General features: G+C 51.1%; 1 protein-coding gene across 2 annotated transcripts in view; it reads left to right on the plus strand.

Annotated features, from left to right (window-relative positions):
• Positions 1 to 21,810, plus strand: part of CLASRP (CLK4 associating serine/arginine rich protein) — a 53,200-nt gene that overhangs the window by 7,131 nt on the left and 24,259 nt on the right. For both annotated transcript variants that reach the window (XR_014227172.1, XM_082299615.1), the window contains exons 3-12: positions 2,866 to 2,963; positions 7,198 to 7,299; positions 10,936 to 11,015; positions 11,134 to 11,218; positions 12,993 to 13,141; positions 13,244 to 13,340; positions 14,683 to 14,761; positions 14,846 to 14,919; positions 18,211 to 18,252; positions 18,385 to 18,618. Coding sequence is in view for 1 of the 2 variants with exons in the window: in XM_082299615.1 (XP_082155741.1) it covers positions 2,866 to 2,963; positions 7,198 to 7,299; positions 10,936 to 11,015; positions 11,134 to 11,218; positions 12,993 to 13,141; positions 13,244 to 13,340; positions 14,683 to 14,761; positions 14,846 to 14,919; positions 18,211 to 18,252; positions 18,385 to 18,618 (1,040 nt within the window). In the remaining variant the exon portion in view is untranslated. The remainder of the gene's footprint in view (positions 1 to 2,865; positions 2,964 to 7,197; positions 7,300 to 10,935; positions 11,016 to 11,133; positions 11,219 to 12,992; positions 13,142 to 13,243; positions 13,341 to 14,682; positions 14,762 to 14,845; positions 14,920 to 18,210; positions 18,253 to 18,384; positions 18,619 to 21,810) is intronic.

Raw genomic sequence — 21,810 nt, forward strand, 5'->3', positions numbered from 1 at the left:
TTTGAACCCAGTTTGGGGGGTCCTTGTCCCAGTTTGGGGGGTCCTTGTTCCAGTTGGAACCCAGTTGGGGGGGCCTTGTCCCAGTTTGGGGGGGCCTGGACCAGTTTCAACCCAGTTGGGGGGGCCTTGTCCCAGTTTAGGGGGGCCTGGACCAGTTTGGGGGGGCTTTGTCCCAGTTTGGAGGGTCCTTGTCCCAGTTTGAACCCAGTTTGGGGGGTCCTTGTCCCAGTTTGAACCCAGTTTGGGGGGGGGCCTGGACCAGTTTGGGGGGGCCTAGACCAGTTTGGGGGGGGGCCTGGACCAGTTTGGGGGGGCCTAGACCAGTTTGGGGGGGGGCCTGGACCAGTTTGGGGGGGCCTGGACCAGTTTGGGGGGTCCTTGTCCCAGTTTGGGGGGTCCTTGTTCCAGTTGGAACCCAGTTGGGGGGGCCTTGTCCCAGTTTGGGGGGGCCTAGACCAGTTTGGGGGGGGGCCTGGACCAGTTTGGGGGGGCCTTGTCCCAGTTTGGGGGGGCCTAGACCAGTTTGAACCCAGTTGGGAGGGTCGTTGTCCCAGTTTGGGGGGTCCTGGACCAGTTTGGGGGGTCCTGGACCAGTTTGGGGGGGGGCCTAGACCAGTTTGGGGGGGGGCCTGGACCAGTTTGGGGGGGCCTTGTCCCAGTTTGGGGGGGCCTGGACCAGTTTGGGGGGGGGCCTGGACCAGTTTGGGGGGGCCTTGTCCCAGTTTGGGGGGTCCTTGTCCCAGTTGGAACCCAGTTGGGAGGGTCGTTGTCCCAGTTTGGGGGGGCCTGGACCAGTTTGGGGGGTCCTGGACCAGTTTGAACCCAGTTGGGAGGGTCGTTGTCCCAGTTTGGGGGGGCCTAGACCAGTTTGGGGGGGGGCCTGGACCAGTTGGGGGGGGCCTAGACCAGTTTGGGGGGGCCTATCCCAGTTTGAACCCAGTTTGGGGGGTCCTTGTCCCAGTTTGGGGGAGTTCCTGTCCCAGTTTGATCCCAGTTTAGGTCACCCTGCCCCACTTTAATCCCACTTTGATCCCAGTTTAGGGGCTCCTGCCCCAGTTTGATCCCAGTTTAGGGGCTCCTGCCCCAGTTTGATCCCAGTTTAGGGGTCCCTGTCCCACTTTGATCCCAGTTTGATCCCAGTTTAGGGTTTCTTGTCCCACTTTGATCCCAGTTTAGGTCACCCTGTCCCACTTTGATCCCAGTTTAGGGGTCCCTGTCCCAGTTTGATCCCAGTTTAGGTCACCCTGCCCCACTTTAATCCCAGTTTGATCCCAGTTTAGGTCACCCTGTCCCACTTTAATCCCAGTTTGATCCCAGTTTAGGTCACCCTGCCCCACTTTAATCCCACTTTGATCCCAGTTTAGGGGCTCCTGTCCCAGTTTGATCCCAGTTCAGGGGTCCCTGCCCCACTTTGATCCCAGTTTAGGGGATCCTGCCCCAGTTTGATCCCAGTTGGGGGGTTCCTGTCCCAGTTTAGGGATCCCTGTCCCAGTTTGATCCCAGTTTAGGGGTCCCTGCCCCACTTTGATCCCAGTTTGATCCCAGTTTAGGGGCTCCCTGTCCCACTTTGATCCCAGTTTAGGGGTCCCTACCCCAGTTTGATCCCAGTTTAGGTCACCCTGCCCCACTTTAATCCCACTTTGATCCCAGTTTAGGGGCTCCTGTCCCAGTTTGATCCCAGTTTAGGGGCTCCTGCCCCACTTTGATCCCAGTTTAGGGGCTCCTGCCCCAGTTTGATCCCAGTTTAGGTCACCCTGCCCCACTTTAATCCCACTTTGATCCCAGTTTAGGTCACCCTGTCCCACTTTAATCCCAGTTTGATCCCAGTTTAGGTCACCCTGCCCCACTTTAATCCCACTTTGATCCCAGTTTAGGGGCTCCTGTCCCAGTTTGATCCCAGTTCAGGGGTCCCTGCCCCAGTTTGATCCCAGTTTAGGGGCTCCTGTCCCACTTTGATCCCAGTTTAGGGGATCCTGCCCCAGTTTGATCCCAGTTGGGGGGTTCCTGTCCCAGTTTAGGGATCCCTGTCCCAGTTTGATCCCAGTTTAGGGGTCCCTGCCCCACTTTGATCCCAGTTTGATCCCAGTTTAGGGGCTCCCTGTCCCACTTTGATCCCAGTTTAGGGGTCCCTACCCCAGTTTGATCCCAGTTTAGGTCACCCTGCCCCACTTTAATCCCACTTTGATCCCAGTTTAGGGGCTCCTGCCCCAGTTTGATCCCAGTTTAGGGATCCCTCTCCCACTTTGATCCCAGTTTAGGGGCTCCTACCCCACTTTGATCCCAGTTTAGGGGCTCCTGCCCCAGTTTGATCCCAGTTTAGGGGTCCCTGTCCCACTTTGATCCCAGTTTGATCCCAGTTTAGGGTTTCTTGTCCCACTTTGATCCCAGTTTAGGGATCCCTGCCCCAGTTTGATCCCAGTTTAGGGGATCCTGCCCCACTTTGATCCCAGTTTAGGGATCCCTGTCCCAGTTTGATCCCAGTTTAGGGGCTCCTGCCCCACTTTGATCCCAGTTTAGGGATCCCTGTCCCAGTTTGATCCCAGTTTAGGTCACCCTGCCCCACTTTAATCCCAGTTTGATCCCAGTTTAGGTCACCCTGCCCCACTTTAATCCCAGTTTGATCCCAGTTTAGGTTACCCTGCCCCACTTTAATCCCACTTTGATCCCAGTTTAGGGATCCCTCTCCCACTTTAATCCCAGTTTAGGTCACCCTGCCCCACTTTAATCCCACTTTGATCCCAGTTTAGGTCACCCTGCCCCACTTCCCCCCCTCCCCCCCATCCCCTCTCCCCTCCCCCTTTGATCCCATTCCCTCTTTTCCGCTCTTTTCCCAAATCCCGGCTTTTTCCCGCTTTTTTCCCCCAGAAGAAGGACCCGGCTCAGTTCCTGCAGGTTCACGGCCGCGCCTGCAAAGTGCACCTGGACTCGGCCGTGGCCTTGGCTGCCGAGAGCCCCGTGAACATGTGAGGGAGCCGGGAATTCCGGCCGGGAATGCCGCGGGATGGAGCCGGGATGGAGCCGGGACCGAGCCCCGGGGAGGGGAGGAATCCCGGTTTTTCCATGGAATGAAATTGGGGAGCTTTGAGGCAAATCCGGGAGGATTTGGTGCCATCGCTCCTGGATTTTTCTCTGTTGGAAAAGGGGGAATTTCGCTCATTCCAGAGGGAAAATTCCATGGGATTACTCCTGGAATCCCCCCCCCAGAACTTGAATAAATCCCATTTTTTCCATGGAATGAAATTTAGGAAGTTTGAGGCAAATCCGGGAGGATTTGGTGCCATCGCTCTTGGTTTTTTCTGTGATGGAAAAGGAGGAATTTCGCTCATTCCAGAGGGAAAATTCCCTGGAATTACTCCTGGAATCCCCCCCCCCCAGAACTTGGAGAAATCCCATTTTTTCCATGGAATGAAATTTAGGAAGTTTGAGGCAAATCCGGGAGGATTTGGTGCCATCGCTCCTGGATTTTTCTCTGATGGAAAAGGAGGAATTGAGCTCATTCCAGAGGGAAAATTCCATGGGATTATTGCTGGAATCCTCACCCAGAACTTGGAGGAATCCCGGTTTTTCCATGGAATGAAATTGGGGAGGTTTGAGGCAAATCCGGGAGGATTTGGTGCCATCGCTGCCGGTTTTTTTCTCTGATGGAAAAGGAGGAATTGAGCTCATTCCAGAGGGAAAATTCCATGGGATTATTGCTGGAATCCCCCCCCCCAGAACTTGGATAAATCCCATTTTTTCCATGGAATGAAATTGGGGAGGTTTGAGGCAAATCTGGGAGGATTTGGTGCCATCGCTCCTGGATTTTTGTCTGTTGGAAAAGGAGGAATTGAGCTCATTCCAGAGGGAAAATTCCATGGGATTATTGCTGGGATCCCCCCCCCAGGGGTTGGAGAAATCCCGGTTTTTCCATGGAAAGGAATTGGGGCGATTTTTAATCCAGAAACCCAAAGTTTGGGGTTTTTGGTGGAGCTGCTGCTCCCAGGTTTTTTCCTCTGTTGGAAAAGGGGGAATTCAGCTCATTCCAGAGGGAAAATTCCATGGGATTATTGCTGGAATCCTCACCCAGGCTTGGATAAATCCCATTTTTTCCATGGAATGAAATTGGGGAGGTTTGAGGCAAATCCGGGAGGATTTGGTGCCATCGCTCCTGGATTTTTCTCTGTTGGAAAAGGAGGAATTGAGCTCATTCCAGAGGGAAAATTCCCTGGAATTACTCCTGGAATCCCCCCCCCAGAACTTGGATAAATCCCATTTTTTCCATGGAATGAAATTTAGGAAGTTTGAGGCAAATCCGGGAGGATTTGGTGCCATCGCTCCTGGATTTTTCTCTGATGGAAAAGGAGGAATTTCGCTCATTCCAGAGGGAAAATTCCATGGGATTATTGCTGGAATCCTCACCCCAGAACTTGGAGAAATCCCATTTTTTCCATGGAATGAAATTTAGGAGGTTTGAGGCAAATCCGGGAGGATTTGGTGCCATCGCTCCTGGATTTTTCTCTGATGGAAAAGGAGGAATTGAGCTCATTCCAGAGGGAAAATTCCATGGGATTATTGCTGGAATCCCTCCCCAGGGGTTGGAGAAATCCCGGTTTTTCCATGGAATGAAATTGGGGCGATTTTTAATCCAGAAACCCAAAGTTTGGGGTTTTTGGTGGAGCTGCTGCTCCCAGGTTTTTTTCTCTGTTGGAAAAGGGGGAATTCAGCTCATTCCAGAGGGAAAATTCCATGGGATTACTCCTGGAATCCTCACCCAGGGGTTGGAGAAATCCCATTTTTTCCGTGGAATGAAATTGGGGAGGTTTGAGGCAAATCCGGGAGGATTTGGTGCCATCGCTCTTGGTTTTTTCTCTGATGGAAAAGGGGGAATTTCGCTCATTCCAGAGGGAAAATTCCATGGGATTATTGCTGGAATCCCCCCCCCAGAACTTGGAGAAATCCCATTTTTTCCGTGGAATGAAATTTAGGAAGTTTGAGGCAAATCCGGGAGGATTTGGTGCCATCGCTGCTGGATTTTTCTCTGTTGGAAAAGGAGGAATTTCGCTCATTCCAGAGGGAAAATTCCATGGGATTATTGCTGGAATCCTCACCCAGGGGTTGGAGAAATCCCATTTTTTCCATGGAATGAAATTTAGGAAGTTTGAGGCAAATCCGGGAGGATTTGGTGCCATCGCTCCTGGATTTTTGTCTGTTGGAAAAGGAGGAATTGAGCTCATTCCAGAGGGAAAATTCCATGGGATTATTGCTGGAATCCTCACCCAGGCTTGGAGAAATCCCATTTTTTCCATGGAATGAAATTGGGGAGCTTTGAGGCAAATCCGGGAGGATTTGGTGCCATCGCTCTTGGTTTTTTCTCTGATGGAAAAGGGGGAATTTCGCTCATTCCAGAGGGAAAATTCCATGGGATTATTGCTGGAATCAACCCCCAGGGGTTGGAGAAATCCCATTTTTTCCATGGAATGAAATTGGGGAGGTTTGAGGCAAATCCGGGAGGATTTGGTGCCATCGCTCCTGGATTTTTGTCTGTTGGAAAAGGAGGAATTTCAGCTCATTCCAGAGAGAAAATTCCATGGGATTATTGCTGGGATCCCCCCCCCAGAACTTGGAGAAATCCCATTTTTTCCATGGAATGAAATTTAGGAAGTTTGAGGCAAATCCGGGAGGATTTGGTGCCATCGCTCCTGGTTTTTTCTCTGTTGGAAAAGGAGGAATTCAGCTCATTCCAGAGGGAAAATTCCATGGGATTATTGCTGGGATCCCCCCCCCAGGGTTGGATAAATCCCATTTTTTCCATGGAATGAAATTGGGGAGGTTTGAGGCAAATCCGGGAGGATTTGGTGCCATCGCTCCTGGATTTTTGCTGTTGGAAAAGGAGGAATTGAGCTCATTCCAGAGGGAAAATTCCCTGGGATTATTGCTGGAATCCCCCCCCAGGGGTTGGAGAAATCCCGGTTTTTCCATGGAATGAAATTGGGGCGATTTTTAATCCAGAAACCCAAAGTTTGGGGTTTTTGGTGGAGCTGCTGCTCCCAGGTTTTTTTCTCTGTTGGAAAAGGAGGAATTCAGCTCATTCCAGAGGGAAAATTCCATGGAATTATTGCTGGAATCCTCACCCAGGGGTTGGAGAAATCCCATTTTTTCCATGGAATGAAATTGGGGAGGTTTGAGGCAAATCCGGGAGGATTTGGTGCCATCGCTGCTGGTTTTTTCTCTGTTGGAAAAGGAGGAATTGAGTTCATTCCAGAGGGAAAATTCCATGGGATTATTGCTGGAATCCCCCCCCAGGGGTTGGAGAAATCCCGGTTTTTCCATGGAAGGGAATTGGGGCGATTTTTAATCCAGAAATCCAAAGTTTGGGGTTTTTGGTGGAGCTGCTGCTCCCAGGTTTTTTTCTCTGTTGGAAAAGGAGGAATTTCGCTCATTCCAGAGGGAAAATTCCATGGAATTACTCCTGGAATCCCCCCCCCCCAGAACTTGGATAAATCCCATTTTTTCCATGGAATGAAATTGGGGAGGTTTGAGGCAAATCCGGGAGGATTTGGTGCCATCGCTCCTGGATTTTTCTGTGATGGAAAAGGAGGAATTTCGCTCATTCCAGAGGGAAAATTCCATGGAATTACTCCTGGAATCCCCCCCCCCAGAACTTGGATAAATCCCATTTTTTCCATGGAATGAAATTGGGGAGGTTTGAGGCAAATCCGGGAGGATTTGGTGCCATCGCTCCTGGATTTTTCTCTGTTGGAAAAGGAGGAATTGAGCTCATTCCAGAGGGAAAATTCCATGGAATTACTCCTGGAATCCCCCCCCCAGAACTTGGAGAAATCCCATTTTTTCCATGGAATGAAATTTAGGAAGTTTGAGGCAAATCCGGGAGGATTTGGTGCCATCGCTGCTGGATTTTTCTCTGTTGGAAAAGGGGGAATTGAGCTCATTCCAGAGGGAAAATTCCATGGAATTACTCCTGGAATCCCCCCCAGAACTTGGAGAAATCCCATTTCTTCCATGGAATCCAAGCTGATTTTAATCCAGAAATCCAAAATCAGCTTTTTTTTGGTGGAACCGCCTCTCCCGGGTTTTTTTTTTGGGGGTTTTTTTTTTTTTTTTTTTTTTTTGCTGAGGGAAAAGGGGCGGAATTCCGACCATTCCGGGTGGGAATTCCCGGTTTTTTTCCCGCTCCCAAGGCTCCGTTTTTCCCGGCAGGATGCCCTGGCAGGGGGATACCAACAACATGATCGACAGGTTCGACGTCCGGGCTCACCTGGATTTCATCCCCATGTACACCCCGGCCCTGCTCAGCCCCACGTAAGATTCCCAAGGAATTCCCAACATTCCCGAAGAATTCCCGAAGCTTTCGGGGCCGGGATCGTGCCTGGAGTCAGGGCAGGGCTGGGTGGGCTTGGCTTGGGGGGTGCTTGGGGTGGTGGGGGGGTCTGAAATCCCCTGGGTTGAGCCCCAAAATCCGCATTTTAGCCCCAAAATCCCTGTTTGGTTCCTGAAATCCCCGGGGTGGAGCCCCAAAATCCACATTTTAGCCCCAAAATCCCTGTTTGGTTCCTGAAATCCCCTGGGTTGAGCCCCAAAATCTGCATTTTAGCCCCAAAATCCCTGTTTGGTTCCTGAAATCCCCGGGGTTGAGCCCCAAAATCTGCATTTTAGCCCCAAAATCCCTGTTTGGTTCCTGAAATCCCCGGGGTTGAGCCCCAAAATCCGCATTTTAGCCCCAAAATCCCTGTTTGGTTCCTGAAATCCCCTGGGTTGAGCCCCAAAATCCGCATTTTAGCCCCAAAATCCCTGTTTGGTTCCTGAAATCCCCTGGGTTGAGCCCCAAAATCTGCATTTTAGCCCCAAAATCCCTGTTTGGTTCCTGAAATCCCCGGGGTTGAGCCCCAAAATCCGCATTTTAGCCCCAAAATCCCTGTTTGGTTCCTGAAATCCCCGGGGTTGAGCCCCAAAATCCGCATTTTAGCCCCAAAATCCCTGTTTGGTTCCTGAAATCCCCTGGGTTGAGCCCCAAAATCCGCATTTTAGCCCCAAAATCCCTGTTTGGTTCCTGAAATCCTTTGGGTTGAGCCCCAAAATCCGCATTTTAGCCCCAAAATCCCTGTTTGATTCCTGAAATCCCCTGGGTTGAGCCCCAAAATCCACAGTTGATTCTTGAAATTCCCATTTTGATCCCCAAAATCCGCATTTCATCCCCAAAATCCACCTTTGATTCCTGAAATCCATGTTTTGATCCCCAAAATCCACGTTTGATTCCTAAACTCCCTGTTTTGATCCCTAAAATCTGCATTTCATCCCCAAAAATCCACGTTTGATTCCTGAAATCCCTTGGGTTGAGCCCCAAAATCCGCATTTTAGCCCCAAAATCCCTGTTTGGTTCCTGAAATCCCCTGGGTTGATCCCCAAAATCCGCATTTTAGCCCCAAAATCCCTGTTTGATTCCTGAAATCCCCGGGGTTGAGCCCCAAAATCCGCATTTTAGCCCCAAAATCCCTGTTTGGTTCCTGAAATCCCCGGGGTTGAGCCCCAAAATCCGCATTTTAGCCCCAAAATCCCTGTTTGGTTCCTGAAATCCCCTGGCTTGAGCCCCAAAATCCGCATTTTAGCCCCAAAATCCCTGTTTGGTTCCTGAAATCCCCGGGGTTGAGCCCCAAAATCTGCATTTTAGCCCCAAAATCCCTGTTTGGTTCCTGAAATCCCCTGGGTTGAGCCCCAAAATCCGCATTTTAGCCCCAAAATCCCTGTTTGGTTCCTGAAATCCCCGGGGTGGAGCCCCAAAATCCACATTTTAGCCCCAAAATCCCTGTTTGGTTCCTGAAATCCCCTGGGTTGAGCCCCAAAATCTGCATTTTAGCCCCAAAATCCCTGTTTGGTTCCTGAAATCCCCGGGGTTGAGCCCCAAAATCTGCATTTTAGCCCCAAAATCCCTGTTTGGTTCCTGAAATCCCCGGGGTTGAGCCCCAAAATCCGCATTTTAGCCCCAAAATCCCTGTTTGGTTCCTGAAATCCCCTGGGTTGAGCCCCAAAATCCGCATTTTAGCCCCAAAATCCCTGTTTGGTTCCTGAAATCCCCTGGGTTGAGCCCCAAAATCTGCATTTTAGCCCCAAAATCCCTGTTTGGTTCCTGAAATCCCCTGGGTTGAGCCCCAAAATCCACAGTTGATTCTTGAAATTCCCATTTTGATCCCCAAAATCCGCATTTCATCCCCAAAATCCACCTTTGATTCCTGAAATCCATGTTTTGATCCCCAAAATCCACGTTTGATTCCTAAACTCCCTGTTTTGATCCCTAAAATCTGCATTTCATCCCCAAAAATCCACGTTTGATTCCTGAAATCCCCTGGGTTGAGCCCCAAAATCCGCATTTTAGCCCCAAAATCCCTGTTTGGTTCCTGAAATCCCCTGGGTTGAGCCCCAAAATCTGCATTTTAGCCCCAAAATCCCTGTTTGGTTCCTGAAATCCCCTGGGTTGAGCCCCAAAATCCGCATTTTAGCCCCAAAATCCCTGTTTGGTTCCTGAAATCCCCTGGGTTGAGCCCCAAAATCCGCATTTTAGCCCCAAAATCCCTGTTTGGTTCCTGAAATCCCCGGGGTGGAGCCCCAAAATCTGCATTTTAGCCCCAAAATCCCTGTTTGGTTCCTGAAATCCCCGGGGTTGAGCCCCAAAATCCGCATTTTAGCCCCAAAATCCCTGTTTGGTTCCTGAAATCCCCTGGGTTGAGCCCCAAAATCCACAGTTGATTCTTGAAATTCCCATTTTGATCCCCAAAATCCGCATTTCATCCCCAAAATCCACCTTTGATTCCTGAAATCCATGTTTTGATCCCCAAAATCCACGTTTGATTCCTAAACTCCCCGTTTTGATCCCTAAAATCTGCATTTCATCCCCAAAAATCCACGTTTGATTCCTGAAATCCCCAGTTTGATCCCCAAAATCCACAGCTGAATCTTGAAATCCCCGTTTTGATCCCCAAAATCCATGTTTTGATCCCAAAAATCCACATTTGATTCCTGAAATCCCCGTTTTCTTCCCCAAAATCCCCGTTTGCTTCCTGAAATCCCTGTTTTGATCCCCAAAATCCATGTTTTGATCCCAAAAATCCACATTTGATTCCTGAAATCCCCGTTTTCTTCCCCAAAATCCCCGTTTGCTTCCTGAAATCCGTTTTGATCCTCAAAATCCCCGTTTTGATCCCAAAAATCCACGTTTAATTCCTGAAATCCCCGTTTTGATCCCCAAAATCTGCATTTCATCCCCAAAAATCCACCTTTGATTCCTGAAATCCCCATTTTGATCCTCAAAATCCACATTTGAGCCCAAAAATCCTTGTTTGATTCCTGAAATCCCTGTTTTGATCCCCAAAATCAGCATTCGAGCCCAAAAATCCACGTTTGAATCCTTCTAAATCTTCATCCGGAGTTCAAAATCCAGCTTTTTTTCTCCCAAATCCACCTTCAGACCCCAAAATCCACCTTTAGTCCCCAAAACCCCTGTTTTGACCCCAAAATCCCCTCAGAATTCCCGTTTTTCCAGCACCCCGGAGCAGGAATCAAGTGAGCGCAAATGCAACTATGGCCCCTCCAAAATCCTTCTTTTTCTCCCCAAAATTCACCTTTTCCACCTCCAAATCCAGCTTTTCTTCCCCCAAATCCACCTTCAGACCCCAAAATCCACCTTTAGTCCCCAAAATCCCCATTTTGACCCCAAAATCCCCTCAGAATTCCCGTTTTTCCAGCTCTCCAGAGCAGGAATCGGACGAGCGCAAATGCCACTATGGCCCCTCCAAAATCCTTCTTTTGCTCCCCAAAATCCACCTTTTCCACCTCCAAATCCAGCTTTTTTTCTCCTAAATCCACCTTCAGACCCCAAAATCCACCTTTAGTCCCCAAAATCCCCGTTTTGACCCCAAAATCCCCTCAGAATTCCCGTTTTTCCAGCTCTCCAGAGCAGGAATCGGACGAGCGCAAATGCAACTACGAGCGCTACCGGGGCCTGGTGCAGAACGACTTTGCTGGGAGTGAGTCCCTTTCACCCTGATCCTTTTGGGAATTCCGACCCCTCTGGATCCCCCGGGGGTGGGCGATGGTTCCCGAGGGATTTGGGGAAGGATTTGATCCCGGAATTCCCGATGCCAGTCTCGGAGGAGCAGTGCCTGTACCAGATCTACATCGACGAACTCTACGGGGGCCTCCAGAAACCCAACGAGGACGAGAAGAAAAAGTGAGGGGGAAAAAGTCGGAATTCCGGCTGGGAAAACAGCGGGAATGCACCCCTGCGCCCTCAGGAATGATCCCAATTCCAGGATAAGCCCCTGCTCCCCCCCCAAATCCCAGTTTTCTCCTCACTCCTTTGCTGGAATCTCCCTGAAAACCATCCTGGGAAGGGCTCCTGGTTTTCCTTTGGGTTCTGGCTTGGGATTCCCATTTTTCCCTGGGGTTCTGGCTCGGGATTCCCATTTTTCCTTGGGATTTTGGCTTGGGATTTCCACTTTTCCTTGAGGTTTTGGCTTGGGATTCCCATTTTTCCTTGGGATTCTGCCACAGGACGCCCATTTTCCCAAGGCTCCCATTTTTGGGGGGGATTCTACCTCAGGGCTCCCATTTTTCCTCAGAATTTCAGCTTGGAAACCCCATTTTCCCTCAGAATTCCAGCTGGGATCTCCCCTTTTCCCTCAGAATTCCCGCTCAGCTCCCCTCTTTACCTCAGAATTCCAGCTCAGATCTTCCTTTTCCCTCAGAATTCCAGCTCAGATCTCCCCTTTTCCCTCAGAATTCCCGCTCAGCTCCCCCCTTTCCCCTCAGAATTCCAGCTCAGATCTTCTCTTTCCCTCAGAATTCCAGCTCAGATCTCCCCTTTTCCCTCAGAATTCCCGCTCAGATCTTCCCTTTCCCTCAGAATTCCACCTCGAATCTTCCCATTTTCCCTCAGAATTCCAGCTGGGATCTCCCATTTCCCCTCAGAATTCCCGCTCAGATCTCCCCTTTACCTCAGAATTCCAGCTCAGATCTCCCCTTTTCCCTCAGAATTCCAGCTTGGAAACCCCATTTTCCCTCAGAATTCCAGCTGGGATCTCCCCTTTTCCCTCAGAATTCCCGCTCAGCTCTCCTCTTTACCTCAGAATTCCAGCTCAGATCTCCCCTTTTCCCTCAGAATTCCAGCTCAGATCTCCCCTTTTCCCTCAGAATTCCAGCTGGGATCTCCCATTTTCCCTTAGAATTCCAGCTGGGATCTCCCCTTTTCCCTCAGAATTCCAGCTCAGATCTTCCCTTTCCCTCAGAATTCCACCTCAAATCTTCCCATTTTCCCTCAGAATTCCAGCTGGGATCTCCCATTTTCCCTCAGAATTCCCGCTCAGATCTCCCCTTTACCTCAGAATTCCAGCTCAGATCTCCCCTTTTCCCTCAGAATTCCAGCTTGGAAACCCCATTTTCCCTCAGAATTCCAGCTGGGATCTCCCCTTTTCCCTCAGAATTCCCGCTCAGGGCCTCCCCTTTTCCCTCAGAATTCCCGCTCAGCTCTCCCCTTTCCCCTCAGAATTCCCACTCAGCTCCCCCCTTTCCCCTCAGAATTCCAGCTGGGATCTCCCCTTTTCCCTCAGAATTCCCACTCAGGGCCTCCCCTTTTCCCTCAGAATTCCCGCTCAGCTCCCCCCTTTCCCCTCAGAATTCTAGCTGGGATCTCCCCTTTCCCCTCAGAATTCCAGCTGGGATCTCCCCTTTTCCCTCAGAATTCCCGCTCAGGGCCTCCCCTTTTCCCTCAGAATTCCAGCTCGAATCTCCCCTTTCCCCTCAGAATTCCCGCTCAAATCTCCCCTTTCCCCTCAGAATTCCAGCTGGGATCTCCCCATTTTCCCTCAGAATTCCCGCTCGGGGCCTCCCCTTTCCCCTCTGGGCGGGAATCCCGGGGCGGCCGCTTCGGCCTCGCCGCATTCCCGAGGGAATCTCCCTCTTGGAAAAACCCCGGGATGGAGGGATTTGTGTCCCGAAATTCCCAGGCTGGCGGAAAAAAAGGCTTCCATAGGCTACACCTACGAGGACAGCACCGTGGAGGAGCTGGAAAATTCCCTGGAAAAACGAGCCGGGGACGAGGAAGACTCCGAGGAAGATTCCAACACGGACGAGGACGAAGTGATCCCGGATATCGGTAACGGATCCGGGGAGCTGGGAACGGGATGGGGGCGGGGATTTGGGGCTCTTCCCGCCCTGAATTCCGGGTTTTTTTTTTTTTTTTCCATGGGTTTTCCAGACGTGGAAGTGGACGTGGATGAGCTGAACCAGGAGCAAGTGGCCGACCTGAACAAGCAGGCCACGACCTACGGCATGGCCGAGGGCGACTTCGTCAGGTGCGTCCCGGAAAAGCTCGGGAAAAGCTCGGGAAAAGCTCGGGAAAAGCTCGGGAAAAGCTGGAATCCCGGGCTGCACCTCCCCAAAACCATCCCGGGGAAGGGCTCCTGGTTTTTTCCTTGGGATTTTGGCTTGAATCCCCTTTTTCCTTGGGATTTTGGCTCGGGATTCCCATTTCCCCTTGAAGTTTTGGTTTGAAAATCCCATTTTTCCTTGGGATTCTGCCTTGGGAATCCCCTTTTTCCTTGGGATTTTGGCTCGGGATTCCCATTTCCCTTTGGAGTTCTGGTTTGAAAATCCCATTTTTCCTTGGGATTTTGGCTTGAGAATCCCATTTTTCCTTGGGATTTTGGCTCGGGATTCCCATTTTTCCTTGAAGTTTTGGTTTGAAAATCCCATTTTTCCTTGGGATTTTGGCTCGGGATTCCCATTTTTCCTTGAAGTTTTGGTTTGAAAATCCCATTTTTCCTTGGGATTTTGGCTTGAGAATCCCATTTTTCCTTGGGATTTTGGCTCGGGATTCCCATTTTTCCTTGGAGTTCTGGTTTGAAAATCCCATTTTTCCTTGGGATTCTGCCTTGGGAATCCCATTTTTCCTTGGGATTTTGGCTTGGGATTCCCATTTTTCCTTGAAGTTCTGGTTTGAAAATCCCCTTTTTCCTTGGGATTTTGGCTCGGGATTCCCATTTCCCCTTGGAGTTCTGGTTTGAAAATCCCCTTTTTCCTTGGGATTCTGCCTTGGGAATCCCATTTTTCCTTGGGATTTTGGCTCAGGAATCCCATTTTTCCTTGGGCTTCCCCCTTTTTTCCAGGCTCTCCCTTTTTCCTTGGAGTTCTGGTTTGAACATCCCATTTTTCCTTGGGATTTTAGCTTGAATCCCATTTTTCTTTGGCATTTTGGCTCAGGAATCCCATTTTTCCTTGGAGTTCTGGTTTGAACATCCCATTTTTCCTTGGGATTTTGGCTCACGAATGTCATTTATCCCTGAAATTCTGCTTTGGGAATCCCATTTTTCCTTGGGATTTTGGCTCGAGATTCCCATTTTTCCTTGGGATTTTGGCTCAAGATTCCCATTTTCCTTGGAATTCCGCCTCAGGCCTCCCCTTTTCCCCCTGAAGTTCCCCCAGATTTTCCCTTTTCCCTGACATTTTACCCCAACCCTCCCCCTTTTCCCTGAAATTCTCCCGCAGAAATCCCCTTCCCCCCTGAGATTCTCCCTCGCCAATCCCGCTTTTCCCTGGAATTTGAGCTCAGGCCTCCCCCTTTTCCCTCCGGAATTCCGGAACTCCCTGAAATTCCCGTTTTTTTTTTGGGGGGGGGTTTTTTTTCCCTTGGAAAAGGATGCTGAGGAAGGACAAAGAGGAAGCCGAAGCCATCAAAAATGCCAAGGCCCTGGAGGAGGAGAAGGCCATGTACTCGGTGAGGGAAGAGCCCCGGAAAAGCGGGAATTTCCCCTTGGAAAATCCCAAAGAAACCCTTCCCGAGCTCCGATCCTTCCCCCAGGGCCGCCGCTCCCGCCGGCAGCGCCGGGAATTCCGCGAGAAGCGGCTGAAAGGGCGGAAAATCAGCCCCCCCAGGTGAGATTGCCCAGCTCGGGATGGGATTCCCGATGATCCCAGTGGGATTCCCGATGATCCCAGTGGGATTCCCGATGATCCCAGCGGGATTCCCGAGCTCGGGATGGGATTCCCGATGATCCCAGTGGGATTCCCGATGATCCCGGCGATCCCTGAGCTCGTCCCATCCCACATTTCACCCTCGATCCCAACATTTCCCCCCCCCCCAGTCGCTCCTTTTCCCCCTCCAAATCCCAACGTTTTTATCCTGAATCCCAACGTTTTCACCCCAAATCCCAACATTTTCATCCCAAATCCCAACATTTCCATTCCCAATCCCATTCCCACCCAAAATACCCCCATTACCCCCCAAATCCCCCCACTCTCATTCCCAATCCCATTCTCACCCCAAATCCCCCCATTCTCACCCCAAATCCCCCCATTCCCACCCCAAATCCCCCCATTCCCACCCCAAATCCCCCATTCTCATTCCCAATCCCATTCCCACCCCAAACCCCCCCATTTCACCCCCCAAATCTTCCCGTTCCCACCCCAAATCCCCCATTCTCATTCCTGGTCCCATTCCTACCCCAAATCCCCCGTTCCCACCCCAAATCCCCCGTTCCCACCCAAATCCCCCCATTCCCCCCCAAATCCCCCCATTCCCACCCCAAATCCCCCATTCCCACCCCAAATCCCCCATTCCCACCCAAATCCCCCATTCCCACCCCAAATCCCCCATTCTCATTCCCATTCCCCCCCCAAATCCCCCCATTCCCACCCAAACCCCACCATTCCCACCCCAAATCCCCCATTCCCACCCCAAATCCCACTGTTACCATTCCCAATCCCATTCCCACCCCAAACCCCCCCGTTTTTTCCCCAAACCCCCCCGTTTTTTCCCCAAACCCCCCATTCCCACCCCAAATCCCCCCATTCCCCCCCAAAATCCCTCTGTTCTGATTCCCAATCCCACCATTCTCATTCCCAATCCCATTCCCACCCCAAACCCCCCTCTTTTCTCCCCAAACCCCCCATTCCCACCCCAAACCCCCCATTCTCATTCCCAAATCCCATTCCCACCCCAAACCCCCCCATTTCACCTCCAAACCTCCCCATTCCCACCCCAAACCTCCCCATTCTCATTCCCAAATCCCATTCCCACCCCGAATCCCCCCATTCCCACCCCAAACCCCCCCATTTTCTCCCCAAACCCCCCCATTTTCTCCCCAAACCTCCCCATTCCCACCCAAACCCCCCCATTTTCTCCCCAAACCCCCCCATTTTCTCCCCAAACCTCCCCATTCCCACCCCAAACCCCCCCATTTCACCCCCAACCCCCCCATTTTCTCCCCAAACCCCCCATTTCCCACCCCAAACGCCCCATTTCACCCCCAAACCTCCCCATTCCCACCCCAAACCCCCCATTTTCTCCCCAAACCCCCCATTTTCTCCCCAAACCTCCCCATTCCCACCCAAACCCCCCCATTTCACCCCCAAACCTCCCCATTCCCACCCAAACCCCCCCATTTCACCCCCAACCCCCCCATTTTCTCCCCAAACCCCCCATTTTCTCCCCAACCCCCCCATTTTCTCCCCAACCCCCCCATTTTCTCCCCAAACCCCCCATTTTCTCCCCAAACCCCCCATTTTCTCCCCAAACCCCCCCATTTTTTCCCCAAACCCCCCATTTTCTCCCCAACCCCCCCATTTTCTCCCCAACCCCCCCATTTTCTCCCAAACCCCCCATTTTCTCCCCAAACCCCACCTCTCTCCCTTCCCCCACAGCTACGCCCGCCGCGACAGCCCCACCTACGACCCATTCCCACCCAAATCCCCCATTCCCACCCAAATCCCCCCATTTCCCCCCAAATCCTCCCATTCCCACCCCAAATCCCCCCATTCCCCCCCAAAATCCCTCTGTTCTGATTCCCAATCCCACCATTCTCATTCCCAATCCCATTCCCACCCCAAACCCCCCTCTTTTCTCCCCAAACCCCCCATTCCCACCCCAAACCCCCCATTCTCATTCCCAAATCCCATTCCCACCCCAAACCCCCCCATTTCACCTCCAAACCTCCCCATTCCCACCCCAAACCTCCCCATTCTCATTCCCAAATCCCATTCCCACCCCGAATCCCCCCATTCCCACCCCAAACCCCCCCATTTTCTCCCCAAACCTCCCCATTCCCACCCAAACCCCCCCATTTTCTCCCCAAACCCCCCCATTTTCTCCCCAAACCTCCCCATTCCCACCCCAAACCCCCCCATTTCACCCCCAACCCCCCCATTTTCTCCCCAAACCCCCCATTTCCCACCCCAAACGCCCCATTTCACCCCCAAACCTCCCCATTCCCACCCCAAACCCCCCATTTTCTCCCCAAACCCCCCATTTTCTCCCCAAACCTCCCCATTCCCACCCAAACCCCCCCATTTCACCCCCAAACCTCCCCATTCCCACCCAAACCCCCCCATTTCACCCCCAAACCTCCCCATTCCCACCCAAACCCCCCCATTTCACCCCCAAACCTCCCCATTCCCACCCAAACCCCCCCATTTCACCCCCAACCCCCCCATTTTCTCCCCAAACCCCCCATTTTCTCCCCAACCCCCCCATTTTCTCCCCAAACCCCCCATTTTCTCCCCAAACCCCCCATTTCACCCCCAAACCCCCCATTTTCTCCCCAAACCCCCCATTTTCTCCCCAAACCCCCCCATTTTCTCCCCAAACCCCACCTCTCTCCCTTCCCCCACAGCTACGCCCGCCGCGACAGCCCCACCTACGACCCATTCCCTCCCCAAATCCCCCATTCCCACCCAAATCCCCCCATTTCCCCCCCAAATCCTCCCATTCCCCACCCAAATCCCCCCATTCCCCCCCAAAATCCCTCTGTTCTGATTCCCAATCCCACCATTCTCATTCCCAATCCCATTCCCACCCCAAACCCCCCCGTTTTCTCCCCAAACCCCCCCATTCCCACCCCAAACCCCCCATTCTCATTCCCAAATCCCATTCCCACCCCGAATCCCCCTATTTCACCCCCAAACCTCCCCATTCCCCCCCAAATCCCCCCATTCCCACCCAAACCCCACCATTCCCACCCCAAATCCCCCATTCCCACCCAAATCCCACTGTTACCATTCCCAATCCCATTCCCACCCCAAACCCCCCGTTTTTTCCCCAAACCCCCCATTTTCTCCCAAACCCCCCCATTTTCTCCCCAAACCCCCCATTTTCTCCCCAACCCCCCCATTTTCTCCCCAACCCCCCCATTTTCTCCCCAAACCCCACCTCTCTCCCTTCCCCCACAGCTACGCCCGCCGCGACAGCCCCACCTACGACCCCTACAAACGGTAACACCCCCAGTTCCCCACAACCCCCACCCCAATCCCACCGAGGGGACACCGGAGAGCACCGAAACCTCCGGCAATTCCCCCCAAATCCCGCCCGTGCACATCCCGGAGCCGCCGCCGCCTCGCCGGCAGCTCTCCGTCGGAGTCGAGCTCGGAGTCGCGCTCCCGTTCCCGGACGCCGTCGCCCGGCGCCGAGGAGAAGATCACCTTCATCACCAGCTTCGGCGGCAGCGACGAGGAGGCCGCGGCCGCCGCCGCCGCCGCTTCCCAGGGCTCCGGCACCGGCACCGGCACCGCCAAAGGCGCCCGGGACAGGCAGCGCTCGGCACCGGCGGCGGCGGCGGCGGCGCACAGAGCCTCGGCCCGGTTCGTTGCTGCGGCGCTCCCGGCGCTTCTTCCTGGCCTTGTTTGGTTCTTCCTGCTTTGTCCCGGGTTTCCCTGCCAAATCCTGGGCTTTCTGGGCTTTTCCCTGGTTTTTCCCCGTTTTTCCCCGGTTTTTCCCCGGTTTTTCCCGGTTTTTCCCTGGTTTTTCCCCATTTTTCCCTGGTTTCCGTGCCAAATCCTGGGGTTTCTGGGGTTTTCCCTGATTTTCCCTGGTTTTCCCTGGTTTTTCCCTGTTTTTCCCCATTTTTCCCTGGTTTTTCCCCGTTTTTCCCTGGTTTTTCCCAGATTTTCCCTGGTTTTTCCTGGTTTTTCCCAGATTTTCCCTGGTTTTCCCTGGTTTTTCCCAGATTTTCCCCATTTTTCCCTGGTTTTTCCCCGTTTTTTCCCGGTTTTTTCCCTATTTTTTCCCATATTTTTTCCCTGGTTTTTCCCTGGTTTTCCCCGTTTTTTCCTGGTTTTTCCCCGTTTTTTCCCTGGTTTTTCCCATAATTTTCCCCATATTTTTTCCCTGGTTTTCCCCTGGTTTTCCCTGATTTTCCCTATTTTTTCCCATATTTTTTCCCTGGTTTTTCCCTGTTTTTTTCCCTGGTTTTTCCCTGGTTTTCCCCGTTTTTCCCTGGTTTTCCCCGTTTTTTCCTGGTTTTTCCCCGTTTTTTCCCGGTTTTTCCCTGGTTTTTCCCCATTTTTCCCTGGTTTCCCTGCCAAATCCTGGGGTTTCTGGGCTTTTCCCTGGTTTTTCCCCGTTTTTCCCTGGTTTTTCCCTGATTTTCCCTATTTTTTCCCATATTTTTTCCCATATTTTTTCCCTGGTTTTTCCTTGGTTTTCCCTGATTTTCCCTATTTTTTCCCCGGTTTTTCCCTGGTTTTTCCCTGGTTTTCCCTGGTTTTCCCCGTTTTTTCCTGGTTTTTCCCAGATTTTCCCTGGTTTTTCCCTGGTTTTTCCCCACTTTTCCCTGGTTTTTCCCAGATTTTCCCTGGTTTTTCCCCATTTTTTCCCTGGTTTTTCCCAGTTTTTCCCTGGTTTTCCCCGTTTTTTCCTGGTTTTTCCCCGTTTTTTCCCAGATTTTCTCTGGTTTTTCCCCACTTTTCCCTGGTTTTTCCCAGATTTTCCATGGTTTTTCCCTATTTTTTCCCATATTTTTTCCCTGGTTTTTCCCTGGTTTTCCCAGATTTTCCCCGTTTTTTCCCCGGTTTTTTCCCTGGTTTTCCCCTGGTTTTTCCCTGGTTTTTCCCCACTTTTCCCTGGTTTTTCCCAGATTTTCCCTGGTTTTTCCCCATTTTTTCCCTGGTTTTTCCCCGTTTTTTCCCATTTTTTTCCCTGTTTTTTCCCTGGTTTTTCCCTACTTTTCCCTGGTTTTTCCCAGATTTTCCCTGGTTTTTCCCCATTTTTTCCCTGGTTTTTCCCAGATTTTCCCTGGTTTTTCCCCATTTTTTCCCTGGTTTTTCCCCGTTTTTCCCTGGTTTTCCCCGTTTTTCCCTGGTTTTTCCCTGTTTTTTCCCTGGTTTTTCCCAGATTTTCCCTGGTTTTTCCCCATTTTTTCCCTGGTTTTTCCCCGTTTTTTCCCATTTTTTTCCCTGTTTTTTCCCTGGTTTTTCCCCACTTTTCCCTGGTTTTTCCCAGATTTTCCCTGGTTTTTCCCCGTTTTTCCCTGGTTTTTCCTGGTTTTTCCCCGTTTTTCCCAGATTTTCCCTGGTTTTTCCCAGATTTTCCCTGGTTTTTCCCCGTTTTTTCCCTGGTTTTCCCTGGTTTTTCCCTGGTTTTCCCCGTTTTTCCCTGGTTTTTCCCCATTTTTTCCCGTTTTTTTCCCTGGTTTTTCCCCGTTTTTTCCCTGGTTTTTCCCCATTTTTTCCCCAGTTTTTCCCCGGTTTTTTCCCTGGTTTTCCCTGGTTTTTCCCCGTTTTTCCCAGATTTTCCCTGGTTTTTCCCTGGTTTTTCCCCGTTTTTCCCATATTTTTCCCTGTTTTTTCCCAGATTTTCCCTGGTTTTTCCCCGTTTTTTCCCTGGTTTTTCCCTGGTTTTCCCTGGTTTTCCCCGTTTTTCCCTGTTTTTTCCCAGATTTTCCCTGGTTTTTCCCCGGTTTTTCCTGGTTTTTCCATATTTTTCCCCGGTTTTTTCTTGGTTTTTCCCCGTTTTTCCCTGGTTTTTCCCATTTTTTCCCATAATTTTCCCCATATTTTTTCCCTGGTTTTCCCCTGGTTTTTCCCAGATTTTCCCTGGTTTTTCCCTGGTTTTCCCTGATTTTCCCTATTTTTTCCCATATTTTTTCCCATATTTTTTCCCTGGTTTTTCCCTGGTTTTTCCCTGGTTTTTCCCATTTTTTCCCATAATTTTCCCCATATTTTTTCCCTGGTTTTTTCCCTGGTTTTCCCTGATTTTCCCTATTTTTTCCCATATTTTTTCCCTGGTTTTTCCCTGGTTTTTCCCCATTTTTCCCTGGTTTCCCTGGTTTTTCCTGGTTTTTCCCTGGTTTTCCCCTGGTTTTCTCTTAGTTTTTCCCCATTTTTCCCTGGTTTTTCCCTGGTTTCCATGCCAAATCCTGGGGTTTCCCTGGTTTTTCCTGGTTTTTCCCCATTTTTCCCTGGTTTTTCCCTGGTTTTTCCCTGGTTTCCATGCCAAATCCTGGGGTTTCCCTGGTTTTTCCTGGTTTTTCCCCGTTTTTTCCTGGTTTTTCCATGTTTTTCCCCAGATTTTTCTTGGTTTTCCCCCATTTTTCCCTGGTTTCCCTGGTTTTTCCCTGGTTTTCCCCAGGTTTTCCCTGGTTTTCCCTGGTTTTTCCCTGGTTTCTATCCCAAATCCTGGGTTTTCCCTGCTTTTCCCTGGTTTTTTCCTGTTTTTCCCATTTTTTCCTCTTTTATTCCCCATTTATTCCGCATTTATTCCCCTTTTATCCCCATTTATCCCCATTTTTCCCTATTTTCTCTCTTTTCTCCCCATCTATCCCTATTTATCCCCCTCTTCTCCCCTTTTCTCCCCATTTCTTCCCCATTTACCCCCATTTATCCCCCTTTTCTCCCCTTTTCTCCCCTTTTCTCCCCACTTTTCCCCTTTTATCCCCACTTTTCCCCTTTTATTCCCCTTTTATCCCCATTTATTCCCCATTTTTTCTGCTTTTATCCCCATTTACCCCCATTTTCTCTCCTTTATCCCCTTTTCTCCCCTTTTCTCCTGTTTAT

The sequence above is a fragment of the Coloeus monedula genome (assembly GCF_965178545.1).
Source record: "Coloeus monedula genome assembly, chromosome: 33".
NCBI lineage: Eukaryota > Metazoa > Chordata > Aves > Passeriformes > Corvidae > Coloeus > Coloeus monedula.